Genomic DNA, 13139 nt, shown 5'->3' on the forward strand with positions numbered 1-13139 from the left:
AAGTCACTGCTAGGCGTGAAGACAGCAGCTGATTTAAAGTACAACATGAAGAGTTTTACACAAATCATTTGAAAACTATCTGAAAGGTAATACAAATAAATATTTCAACTTGTAAGTTAGGAGAAAATAATGGAACTTTTATTACAAAAAGTGTCAGTTTAATCACAGTAGGAAAATGAATATTACTGAAATAGAGGTGATATTCAATATAAATGTAATTGAAAGAGGAGCAAGTTTAAAAAACACATGTAAACTACTTCCACCTGCTGTGAATGTCATTTTCAAAAAACGTATTTCCCACCAACAAATATATCAAAAGATGCAAAGTTTAAGGTTCAAATCGTGTCCATCATTTGCCTCGGAGGAAAAGTGATATTTCGGAAATTGCTTGTTTCATTAATATATTATTTATTAATAATAATAAAAAAGGGGAATAACAAGAAAATATATTTTATTTTTAGAAATATATTAACGCTCCAAGTTACAAAATAAGCTCTTTAAACTATGCCAAGGGTAAAAAATATTGTTGCGTTTTCTTAAAAACATTTGAGCAAAAAGAAAAAGTTACTTCAGTAGAAAAATCAATTAAAAGAAAGTTGTTTGGGAAGAAAATGGCATTAAATAATAATGACACCAATATTCTACCCATGAAATAACCTAAACAGATAAAATATTGAATCAAATTAAAACAGTTTGGATTAAATTGATTAAAATATTATTGACTTGTTTGGTTTTTTTCAAAGAGAAGAAACTTTGGAAGAAGGCCATGGATTCACACGTCTGATACACGATGGTTCTCCTCCAGGCTCTTCCTCTGGTGGTCCTGATGTCAGGTAAGCTCTGGGTAATTTACACAAAAACACACATTTTTGGAAACAAATCTTGTCGTCCATCATCTCAGGAATCGTCCCCGAAACCAAGAACAAAAGCTTGATCGTGGAAGCGTTCAGAGGCCAAACCGTCTCCTTCGAATTCCCCTTAACTGTGACGGCAACCAACATCCGGATCTACCTGCGTCGACCCAAAGCCACGGAACTTCTCGTCGCGTCGTACGACCGCGAGGGTCATCGTGGAAGATACAGCATCAAATACTACGACGACGTCCTGAGCGTGACCATCAGAGACGTGGTGAAGGCGGACTCGGGGGGTTACAAGTGTGGCGTGAGGAAGTCCACCACACAGAAGGTCCTCGCCGAGAGACGCGTGGAGCTCCGGGTCAGAGAACGTGAGCCTGGATGACTCGTTGTATAGTCGGGTGTGACGACTTCCTGTTTGCAGTGTTTGTGTGAAAATATGATTTATTGTCCTTCAGGGCAGAGTGTGACAGAAGCTCCAGTCGACACCTTCAGTACCACAGAAGACGATGATGGCTCAGGTATAATTCACGTTTTATTATAATAACTTTTTTTCAAACTCATATGCAAGACTCAAGACTTCACAAAAGTCTTTGTTGTTTTTCTTTCCTTGACCTATGTTCTTTGTCTTTGTCTTTTAGATTGTGTCATCTTGTTCTTCCTCTTTATGTTCTTCTTCTTATTTTATTTTTTATGTATTCTTTTTTATTGTTTATGAAAAATTTCTGGCTATTGGTAAAAAACAATTTCCCGAAGGAGACCTCCTGAGGGATCAATAAAGTTTTACCTTACCTTACCTTACCTTACATTGTGCGTAAATAAGTAGTACGTTTTTAAGTACATTTTCTGTGTTTTTTTTAAGGTTACTAGTAAACTTACCAGGAAGATAAAACAAGAAACGGACACGAAAAATTGCAGATACAATGTTCTGACACTGTGGGGAGCCAATTTTTTTTTTTTTTTTTTTAATCTTACTTACTGCTGCTTTAATCATGATCCTTTCCTCATATTACATTTGTCTTTTCTATAAAACGTTGCCTACATATATAAAAAATACAGTTTGTATCTACCTACTTACCGATATTTGTTTGAAGGAAGTGTTGATTTAATCGATAACATGGAGTTTCCTCAATAAGAATAATAAATAAATAGAAAAAAACGTACGCATAAGAATAATCTTTTTTAATTATGGAAGACTTTTTTTTATTAAAGTGAATCTTTTTTGAAAATCGTTCTTTTTTTTATTAAAGCTACTTTTCCTTTATATAAAATGCTTGTTAAAATAAATATAGCGGAACAACTAATTTGATATATTTACAGGCTACACTGAGACACCAACACCAACTGATGACGGTAAACATACACACATTTTTTTTACACATATTTTAAGCAAATGTGCGTATTTTCAATGATGTTCTTTTCTTATTTTTTCAGGCGTCACCTTCTCTTCGTTTATAATCGAGGATGGTAAGCATGAGTTTATTTAAAAGCATGTTTTGATTTATTCAGACTTGAATGTACGGTAAAAAATAAACGTTGGATTTTTTTTGGGTTAATAACCATTTAAGATATAACGGTGAAAACTGTGATACTGTTATAAACATTCCCTTTAGGTATTTCATGTTTGTTTATTTGGTTTGCAGAAACTACGACGGTGCTGTATGTGCCTGAGGATACGACCTTCAGTACACTTGGTACGTTTAAACTGCTGTGGCGCCCTCTGCTGGTTTACATTAATACACACATAATGTAATGGGGGGGGGGGGGGGGGGGGGGGGGGGTTCTTTTACTGTTTTTCTCATTGAAATGATTAAATTAAATCTTATATTTTTGGGGGGTTTTGGTTGTCTACATAATTGGGCATTAAATATGTTCGTAGTTATGTGTCGAAATGTTTTTTTGTTGTTGTTTTTTTAAACTTAAAAATCTTCAATGCCTTTATAATATGATATCCATCATTGTATAAATGTTTATTGAAGTTATGTATAAAACAAGTTATATATATATAAATAAATAATATTATTAAAGAGTTAAATGTGCATAATATGTATAAACTATGCACAATAAAATGTAAACAATGGGTTACAAATGTATTTTGATTTAAAAATATGAATTGTTTGCCTGAATATAATGCTTGTTTCTTGCAGCTTTCTCATTGGTTGTCATAGTAAGTGTGATCCTGTGTGCTTTTCTGCTGGTTGGAATGTTTTTCTCATTTGTCTTCTGTTGGAGACAGCGTTTGAACGGTGAGTGGAACGAATCATTTCATGACGGTAAATGCAAAATAAAAGTACACTTAAAACAATCAACATTTGATCCACAGTTGTTGAGGTCATCGGAAACGCTCCCATGGCAAATATTGAGGTAAAGTCGACCTATAAGTGACTGTTTAATTACTTTATAATTACACAAAAAAGGAAATAATGTTATACTGTGAATTAATATTATTATAAATTGATAACATATTATTGGTTTATAAATGAATGGCCCATATTTGTATATTTATTTCTTCTCTCCAGATTGTCACCTACGAAAACGTGTCTACAGGCAGCATGAGAGGCAGCACAGATACTAGACGACAAAATCACTTCAGAGGACATCGAATGCATGACATCAGCTATTTCTAATCAAATTATAGTTTTTTTTATTTTATTGTTTCGGGGGGGATTTGCGCAAATATAATTCACAAATCATAAGAATGTAATTCCGATCTATGATTAAATATGTCATGCTTTTGTTTTGTTCGTCTTTTTACCGCTTCCTCTCTGGGCCAACAACTTTTTATTATTATTTTAAAACATGTAAATATTTGATTCATTTGAACTTGCAACGGAACATTTATTTTAAGTGTAAACTATAATTTGCATAAAAATAATAGTGATTGTATAAAACAACCTAAGTATATTTTTATATTTATTTAGTTATATTTTGTAATGAATGTACATTTTCTGTAATGATTAATGATTTGTTTTTTATAAAACATTTTAATACACATTGTTTATCAATAACCCTTTCTGACGTTTTCCCTTTTTTTTCTTAAACGTACTACTTTACTACTGTTATTACAATTTTGTCCACCTTGCATATTTCGTTTGTTGGGGAAAATATAGCGATTACTGTAAACTGTATTTTTAACATGATACGATAATAAATATATTGTGTAAAATAATATCACTTTTCCGTACTCAAACTCACTTCCGGGTCTAACAAACGTCGGTTCTTGGCGCCACCTATCGTCTCGGAGGTGCGGAAGTTTTTTTTTTCAATATGAACGATGAGAAAGAAACTTTCATAAACAAAAATCTTTTAGTTTACAAAAGTCCGCCCTCCTGCAGTGTGTGTCATGATGTGTTGCTATAGTTCCAGTCCAATGTCACGACTGTCCGTAACATTCCTTGCGATGGTTCTCAGGGATGCATTCGCATCGCTCCGTCCAGTCTGATGACCTCTCCGTTGATCATGGGGTTCTGAGCCACGGACGTCACCAGGTGTGCAAACTCAGCAGGGTCTCCGAGGCGAGAGGGGAAAGGTGCCAAGCGTTTCAGGTAGAACATCAATTTCTCAGAAATCCCGTCGAGGAGTGGCGTCGAGAAGAGACCTGGATATATTGACGTCAGTTTGGTCGATTCCAACATAACTTCTGAGAATGAGTAGTACAAACCGGGCGCTATGGTGACGACCCTGATCCCTAGACGCGACAGGTCTCTGGCGATGGGCAGCGTCATGCCGACGATGCCTCCATTGGAGGCGGAGTACGCCGCTTGACCCTCCTGCCCGTCAAACGCCGCCACGCTGGCCGTGTTGACGATGCATCCTCTGTGTCCGTCTGCGTCGCATTCGTTCTTTCGCATCTCTGCGACCGCGAGCCGGATCACGTTGAACGTTCCTACGAGGTTGACCTGCAGAGACAAACAGCGTGTGTGTGCACGTGTGTGCATGTGTGCGTGTGTGCGTGCATGTGTGTGCGTATGGCTTACATTGACGACCCTCTGGAAGTTCTCCAGGGAGTGAGGGGCTTCAAATTTCGTGTTGTATGTTTTGGCGGCGACTCCGATGCCGGCACAATTTACGGCCAAGTCTAGTTTGCCGAACCTCTTTCGGGCCATGGACATCGCTGCCTGCACGTCAGACTCTGATGTGACCTGATCAACGACACATTTATTCATGAATGAAAAACTTGACAAATGAATACAATCTTAATATTGTAGTAACATTACTTTCCTGCTAAATATCTTTTCATCATGACTTTTAAAACATTTCTAATACATACGTTATTTGATGGTATAAACTACAACGTGAAAAATACTATGAAATAAAATGGGGAATAATGGACACAAAATAAAGATCAATTCTCACGTCTGCCGGAGCGAAGGCACAAGAGTCTCCCAGTTCAGCGGCCAGTTTGTGTCCGTCAGAGGAGGGAAGATCCAGGATCACAGCAGATGCACCATTTCGAACCAGGCGTTCAACAGTGGCACGACCTAGACCTGAAGCTCCCCCTGACACCACACCCACCATGCCCTGTTGGAACACAAAAGTGGAGTCAAATACTATGAGTTTTCTGTGGATCAGGGATGTCAAAATCGATCGCACAAGAAGCCAGAATTTAAAAAGAAAATCGAGGTTGTTAGTTAAAAGATACACAGTATATTTCTCCACTTTATTGTCTTGCAATGCAGGAGATAAACTTCTGATTCTTAAACACCACGTGTGGATGTCAACATTGTCAGCTCATGTGAAATGAGTCTAATGATGTTAAAAGAAATAATCTAATAAACCTTAACTGCATAAGTTTGAGGTTTAATGTTCTATTCATTTTTATGTATAGTCAGTTGTCGGGTGCGATAATATTTCTGAAAATAAACATTTAAAATCTTCTCACTCACCTTGATGCACCGAATGTTCGCCATGTTGGATCAAGATCTGTTATTTAAAACAGGAGGAAAGACTCCTGTGTATTTTATCGTTTAAGCATATATGTTGCGTTTAAGGTTTCTCAGTCACTGCTTGACACTAAATAAAATGGAGTAAAAAAAAATCCAAACGGAATATAACCTTTTTAAATTCAACAAAAAGAATGGAAATTAAACTAGTACACATTAACGTAACTGAAAAATGGAACGAGAAAGAGGTCTTGTTTTCCTCTTCGACGACAGGATCTACACATGGGTCGCCTTGAAATATGATTGGCCGCTGAAGCAGATTATTGACCAATTAGATTCAAGATCCGAGTTCCGTAGACATTCGCTATTTGTGTAAACGATGCCCTTGAGAACTTTTTTTTAAACAATGCACTTAAAGTTGATCGTGATTAAAATTAATTTATTAAAATACATGAAAACAATTCGAAGTAATTTAACTTACATTTCTGCTGACAAACACGTACATTTGTTTATTTTTATTCATATTTACATATATCGCCATATACGCTACAATTTTATTTGGAAAAAGATGGAAGAATTCTCTCCTTTGGCTGATTTCAACCTGAAACAATACTTTAATTTCATATTTGTTATACAATAGATATTTTCTACAAAATTATACTCGATGTCAAGATTCAAGAGCAGCTTTATTCGCCAGTACATATTAGTACACATACATGGAATTTTACGTGGTTGTGGACGACTCCGGAATTGGTTTATCAAAATTACAATAGGGATAAAGAACATATACAAAACATACAAGAGAAATAATAATAATAAACAGTGCAATGGAACGGTTTATTTTAATTGTCAAATATAATTTGCATTAAAATAATAGTGATCATTTAACGCAACCTAAGTATATTTGTATGTTTATATTTATTTTGTAATGACTGTACATTTTCTGTGAATGATTTGTTTGAATAAAAAATTTTAATACACATTCTTTTTCACTAACCGTATCTGACGTTTTCCTTCTTTTTTTTTTTAATCTAGTACTTTAAAAAACTGTTATTACAATTTTTTCTACCTTGAATTTTTCGTTTGTTGGGGAAAATGTATTGATTACTGTAAACTGTATTTTTAACATGATACGTTAATAAATATATCGTGTAAAATACTATCAACTTTTCCCTACTCAAACTCACTTCCGGGATCGACAAACGTACGTCTCTGGCGCCACCTATCGTCTCGGAGGTGCGGAAGTTATAATTTACTTCCAATATGAACGAGGAGAAAGAAACTTTCATAACCAACAATCTTTTAGTTTATTATGATCCGCCCTCCTGCAATGTGTGTCATGATGTGTTGCTATAGTTCCAGTCCAATGTCACGACTGCGGTAACATTCCTTGCGATGGTTCTCAAGGCTGCATGCGGATCGCTCCGTCCAGTCTGATGACCTCTCCGTTGATCATGGGGTTCTCGGCCACGGACGTCACCAGGTGTGCAAACTCAGCAGGGTCTCCGAGGCGAGAGGGGAAAGGTACCAAGCGTGTCAGGAGTAACTTCACTTTTTCAGGAAGCCCGGCGAGGAGTGGCGTCGAGAAGAGACCTGGGAGTATTGACGTCAGTTTGGTCGATTCGAACATAACTTCTGAGAACCAGTAGTACAAACCAGGCGCTATGGTGACGACCCTGATCCCTAGACGCGACAGGTCTCTGGCGATGGGCAGCGTCATGCCGACGATGCCTCCTTTAGAGGCGGAGTACGCCGCTTGACCCACCTGCAGAGGTTTGTCAGTTCGTCAACAGGAAAAAGGGTTTGGTTTATTCTGCGGTGTTTCAATGACCTGTCCGTCAAACGCCGCCACGCTGGCCGTGTTGACGATGCATCCTCTGTGTCCGTCGGCGTCGCATTCGTTCTTACGCATCTCTGCGACCGCGAGCCGGATCACGTTGAACGATCCTACGAGGTTGACCTGCAGAGACACACAGTGTGTGTGTTGTGTGCACGTGCGTGCATGTGTGCACTTGCGTGCATGTGTGCGGCTTACATTGATGACCCTCTGGAAGTCCTCCAGGCGGTGAGCGGTTTCATCTCGTTCGTTGTACGTTTTGGAGGCGACTGCGATGCCAGCACAATTGACGGCCAAGTCTAGTTTGCCGTACTTCTTTCGGGCCATGGACATCGCTGCCTGCACGTCAGACTCTGATGTGACCTAATCAACGACACGTTTATTCATGAATCAAGAACTTGACAAATGAATACAATCTTAATGTTGGAGTAACATTACATTTTTATTTTTATTTCCTGCTATTATATTTTTGTAAAGATTGGTAGAGTTCATCATTGGATAGAAAACAAAAAGATTTATTTACGACAATTCCCGTACTGTCGAGTCTTTACCACATTTACACAATATTTTTTTAGTTTTTTTAACATTACTTTTTTGTTTTTTGAACATTTTTATTTCAATTGTATTAGTTATTTAACATCATTAGCTTTTAAATCATATTTTATTTGTATCAGTTATTTAATGGCTGAAATCCTAGCGATGACTGGACGAGAGGATACAGTTAACTCCAGCCGCTTTTAAAGCTAATGTTTGGACTTATTTTGGTGTTAATACTCAAAAGGAATAAAAAATGATATCCTTGTTCCTAAATTATTGGAATACACAGTATATTGTATAGTAATACCAATCGTTCATGCCAATACACACCCCTATTTTTTAAGATGATTTTGGAAGTGGTCTTAGTTTCCTTGTTTCCAATCCAAGATAAATGAAAAGTGCCAAAAATGTCTAGCATTCAGCATGTTAAGGGTTTAATCAGAAACCCAAAATACTTTATTATTTTATTTATTTAGTATTTACTTATTATTAAGTCCCCAAGGGAAAGTAAAAAAACAAGTCTCAAAATAAATAATATATATGTAAATTGACTGTCACTGTACACAGGAAATATTGCAACGGTATACACTTGAATATCGTAGAGATAAATATAAAAAATAATATCTAAATTCCACTGTAAATGCAGGATATGATTGCACGGAAGGTTGTACTGCTCTAATTGAATGTTTAATAGAAAAAGTCCCAAGTGTGAAATAGATAAAGGGTCCAAACAGTGTTTGTTGTTGTTGGGGTTTTTTTCAAATATCACTAGCAGATTTCTACTGCAAAATGATATGTACTATGAAATAAAATGGGAATAATGGACACAAAATAAAGATCAAGTCTCACGTCTGCCGGAGCGAAGGCACAAGAGTCTCCCAGTTCAGCGGCCAGTTTGTGTCCGTCAGAGGAGGGAAGATCCAGGATCACAGCAGATGCACCATTTCGAACCAGGCGCTCAACAGTGGCACGACCTAGACCTGAAGCTCCCCCTGACACCACACCCACCATGCCCTGTTGGAACAAAAAGTTGAGTCAATACAGAATTTAAAAACAAATCGAGGTTGTTAGTTAAAAGATACACAGTATATTTCTCCACTTTATTCTTGCAATGCAGGAGATAAATTTGTGATTCTTAAACTCCACGTGTGGATGTGAACATTTTCAGCTCAACGTGAAATGAGTCTAATGATGTTAAAATAAATAATGTAATAAACCTTAACTGCATAAGTTTGAGGTTTAAAGTTCTATTCATATTTTCAGTTTTTTTTATAGTCAGTTGTCGGGTGCGATAATATTTCTGAAAATAAACATTTAAAATCTTCTCTCACCTTGATGCACCGAATGTTCGCCATGTTGGATCAAGGATGTGTGACGTTTCCACGAAGATCTGTTATTTAAAACAGGAGGGTAGACTCCTGAGTATTTTATCGTTTAAGCAAATATGTTGCGTTTAATGTTTTTTCAAAAAACTCAGTCACTGCTTGACACTAAATACAATGGAGTAAAATAATTCCAAACGGAATATAACCTTTTTAAATTCAACAAAAAGAATGGAAATTAAACAAGTACACATTAACTGGAAAATGGAACGAGAAAGAGGTCTTGTTTTCTTGTTCGACGACAGGATCTACACAGGGGTCGCCTTGAAAGATGATTGGCCGCTGAAGCAGTTCGCCAGGAACGCCCCTCTTGATTATTGACCAATTAGATTCAAGATCCAGGCAGGGCTGCCAGTTCCGTAGACATTCACTATTTGTGTAAACGATGCCCTTGAGAACTTTTTTAAACAATGCACTTAAAGTTGATCGTGATTTAAATTAATTTATTAAAATACATGAAAACAATTCACAGCGATTGAACTTACATTTATGCTGACAAACACGTACATTTGTTTATTTTTTATTCATCTTTACCGACATATACGCTACGATTTTAAAACTATTTGGAAAAAGATGGAAGAATTCCCTCCTTTGGCTGAAACAAAAAAAATAATTTCATATTTGTTATACAATAAATGTTTTCTACAAAATTATACTCGATGTCAAGAATCAAGAGCAGCTTTATTCGTCAGTAGATATTGGTTCACATACAGGAATTTTCCGTGGTTGTGGACGACTCCGGAATTGGTTTAACAAAATTAGAATAGGGATAAACAACATATACAAGATAAATAACAATAAACACAGTGCAAAAACTGTCAAAAAGTGCAATGATTTAAGTATAAATAGCATGGTGAGAATTATCTGTTCAAATGTCTAAGTAATTACGTTAATTTTAGAATCACAAACGTGTATTACCAGTGTTGTTACAAAATGTTATATCTATATAAACAACAGTTCAGTGGTTGGTCCAACAGCCTGATGGATAGAATGTTGTCACTTGAAATGGGGCTCGAGGAAAGTCGTTTGGGTGAGTCAGTCATTTTTGTACAGTTTAGAAAAAAAATACATATTTTATTAATGAAATCCATTTCCTACGATGGACTGGGAACTTTATCAAATCCATAGAAAGGCGCTATATAAATAGAGATTATTATTATTATCTTGCCCCAAGCTGCTGACACTGCACACACAGACACATATTCATATGCATGTCGTTAGTGCTTGTGAAATTACCATTAAAGGCAGAAAACCAAAATAGTTAAAAGTTTTATTTAAGTAACAAACTTGGAAGTATTTGAGGGAACTTCAGGGGCCAAATCTTGTACGTTTCATTACATTTTTGCACACAATTATACACAAATATATATATATATATATATAAAACCTACAAAACATAAAAATCACATAAACATGACCATTTTTACTATCAGGCTGAAAATTGGCCTCAATCTGAATATTGTTCTATAATATATTTCACATCATGTCATCATGGGGGTTCCATGCGGCGACATTTAAGAAAAATCTGCAACCAGTCTAACATCACGTGGAGCCTTGGATAGTTCCTAATGCATGGCAGTGTAAAATACAAATACTGTAATGATCAGAACAAGATTCAATATGCTTTATAACAGACAGGTCAAGGTGCAGTATTTTCGCTCAATTATGAAAGGCAGTGAGTTGTGCGGTTGTATCTCCAGAACGGGGTTTAATTATCCCTAACCCCACAACAACACAACTTACTACCTCACCACAACAAAGCTAAAAAAATGAATGAAAACAGACACAAATCCACTAGCCTTTTAAATACATTCTCGACTACTTTAACTCGACATTCTCTGGAAAGACGAGCGTCCTGGTTGTTGCTGTTGATGGTTGCCTTGAGAAAGACAGTAGGCTGTATAGTTATCTCCCAGATCTGGTATGATCCTAAAACTATACAAACTACTACCTCACCCCACTGGAACCTTTTGCTTGTTCAGAGTTTGGCTCCTGGGCTCCTTCAACGTGGACGTCTAATCTGATCCAGACTTACACCCCAGCTCGGGCTCTGAGGTCTGTGGATCAGAATCTACTGATGGTTCCTCGCACACGGTTCAGGACCAGAGGAGAGAAATCCTTCCAGGCTGTTGCTCCTAAGCTTTGGAACGATCTTCCTTTATTTGTTCAGGCTTTTCCTTGATTTTCTGGAACTCCTGTTGTGTTATTAGTATTATCTTGACCTTTAAAGTATATACTTTATTGAATATTGTTTTAATTGTTTAAGCGCTTTGTGACCCTGGTCTGGAAAAGCGCTATACAAATAAAAATGACTTACTTACTCCCTGCAGGTGTCAGTTATTCTTTCATACAACGTTCTTTTGTAAACAGACTCCTTTAGTGATGAAAACATGACGTCAAGTTGAATTCTTTAAACGCTATTTTCTGGGATGAATCGTTCAAAAAACGATGACACTCTCGATCGCTTATCGTCATCAAAGCATTAACATTTCTATGGTGGATTCTACCTTTTGCTTATTCTCACCTGAATATGTTCCATTTCCGGTGGTTTGTAACATATATAACAGATCGATGCTAAACCTGATGTTGCTACAAACACTTGGAATGAGGTTAGCATGCTATTAACCTTTAGGGTCGTTTTTAAAAAAAACGATTACAACAAAATGTACTATCTTCCGTTTGTTTTTTCTTCTTCGTCATTGTGTCCTCGGGTATCATAGTGTTAAATAAAAAATAATGATATACAAGTCTTGGAAGAAAGTAGCAACGGTGTTAGCTTAAAGCTACTTGGAATTGGCGGTCTTTCAGCTCTACGTAGCATTAGTTCCATGACGGCCGCTGTGACCCAGAAAAACAATTTCCTCGCATTCCTCCTTTCGACGAAAATTCAATTATCCAGTGTCCAGTTGGGAAAAAAAAAACCCGGTGAAGAACTTCCTCTGTTCGTCTTGTTCGCCATCTCTCTTCTTCTCTTGAATTGGGTTGGTGACGGCTGACTGAGCGCCGAGATCACGCGGTAATATCGCGAGAACGGACGACGCCACTTGAAGATGCATCGTATAAATATAAGTATTTTTTATTTATATAGCGCTTAAACAATCAAAATAATATTCAATAAGGAGAAAATATAAAGAAATATCCCTCTGACATCAAACTAATGTCGGTATTTAGGAGAAAATATGAAGAAATACTCCACGGACAAAGTAATGTCAGTATTTAGGAGAAAATATGAAGAAATACTCCACGGCCATCAAAGTAATGTCGGTATTTAGGAGAAAATATGAAGAAATACTCCACGGCCATCAAAGTAATGTCGGTATTTAGGAGAAAATATGAAGAAATACTCCACGGACATCAAAGTAATGTCGGTATTTATGAGAAAATATGAAGAAATACTCCACTGACAAAGTAATGTTAGTATTTAGGAGAAAATATAAAGAAATACTCCACTGACAAAGTAATGTCAGTATTTAGGAGAAAATATGAAGAAATACTCCACGGACATCAAAGTAATGTCGGTATTTAGGAGAAAATATGAAGAAATACTCCACTGACAAAGTAATGTCAGTATTTAGGAGAAAATATGAAGAAATACTCCACTGACAAAGTAATGTCAGTATTTAGGAGAAAATATGAAGAAATACTC

The 13139-nt window shown here is 36.6% G+C and overlaps 3 protein-coding genes across 4 annotated transcripts; 1 reads left to right on the top strand and 2 right to left on the bottom strand.

The window, feature by feature from the left end:
* The first annotated feature begins 763 nt into the window (after window positions 1-763).
* LOC148059500 (uncharacterized) lies at window positions 764-3492 on the top strand. Of its 2 annotated transcripts, XM_087781939.1 has the most exons (9): window positions 764-833; window positions 902-1225; window positions 1313-1375; window positions 2175-2207; window positions 2289-2321; window positions 2498-2548; window positions 3002-3100; window positions 3178-3218; window positions 3374-3492. In XM_087781939.1, exons 1-9 carry the CDS (start codon window positions 791-793, stop codon window positions 3479-3481), a joined length of 795 nt encoding a protein of 264 aa, XP_087638065.1. In that variant the 5' UTR covers window positions 764-790; the 3' UTR covers window positions 3482-3492. The 2 variants fall into 2 exon arrangements, with proteins under 2 accessions (XP_087638065.1, XP_087638064.1); XM_087781938.1 differs by having other exon boundaries at window positions 3002-3218.
* A 740-nt stretch (window positions 3493-4232) lies between these two features.
* Window positions 4233-5770, bottom strand: LOC148059501 (3-hydroxyacyl-CoA dehydrogenase type-2-like). Its single transcript, XM_087781940.1, has 5 exons — window positions 5741-5770; window positions 5211-5375; window positions 4832-4996; window positions 4516-4753; window positions 4233-4452 (listed from the first exon to the last, which is right to left on the bottom strand). The coding sequence occupies exons 1-5, from the start codon at window positions 5762-5764 to the stop codon at window positions 4262-4264; spliced, it is 783 nt and encodes a 260-aa protein (XP_087638066.1). The 5' UTR covers window positions 5765-5770; the 3' UTR covers window positions 4233-4261.
* A 1250-nt stretch (window positions 5771-7020) lies between these two features.
* Window positions 7021-9531, bottom strand: LOC148059502 (3-hydroxyacyl-CoA dehydrogenase type-2-like). Its single transcript, XM_087781941.1, has 6 exons — window positions 9443-9531; window positions 8961-9125; window positions 7773-7937; window positions 7569-7697; window positions 7394-7502; window positions 7021-7330 (listed from the first exon to the last, which is right to left on the bottom strand). Exons 1-6 carry the CDS (start codon window positions 9464-9466, stop codon window positions 7140-7142), a joined length of 783 nt encoding a protein of 260 aa, XP_087638067.1. The 5' UTR covers window positions 9467-9531; the 3' UTR covers window positions 7021-7139.
* Between the last annotated feature and the right edge of the window lie 3608 nt (window positions 9532-13139).

The sequence above is a fragment of the Callionymus lyra genome, chromosome 19 (genome assembly GCF_982586985.1).
Source record: "Callionymus lyra chromosome 19, fCalLyr1.hap1.1, whole genome shotgun sequence".
Classification (NCBI taxonomy): Eukaryota; Metazoa; Chordata; class Actinopteri; order Syngnathiformes; family Callionymidae; genus Callionymus; species Callionymus lyra.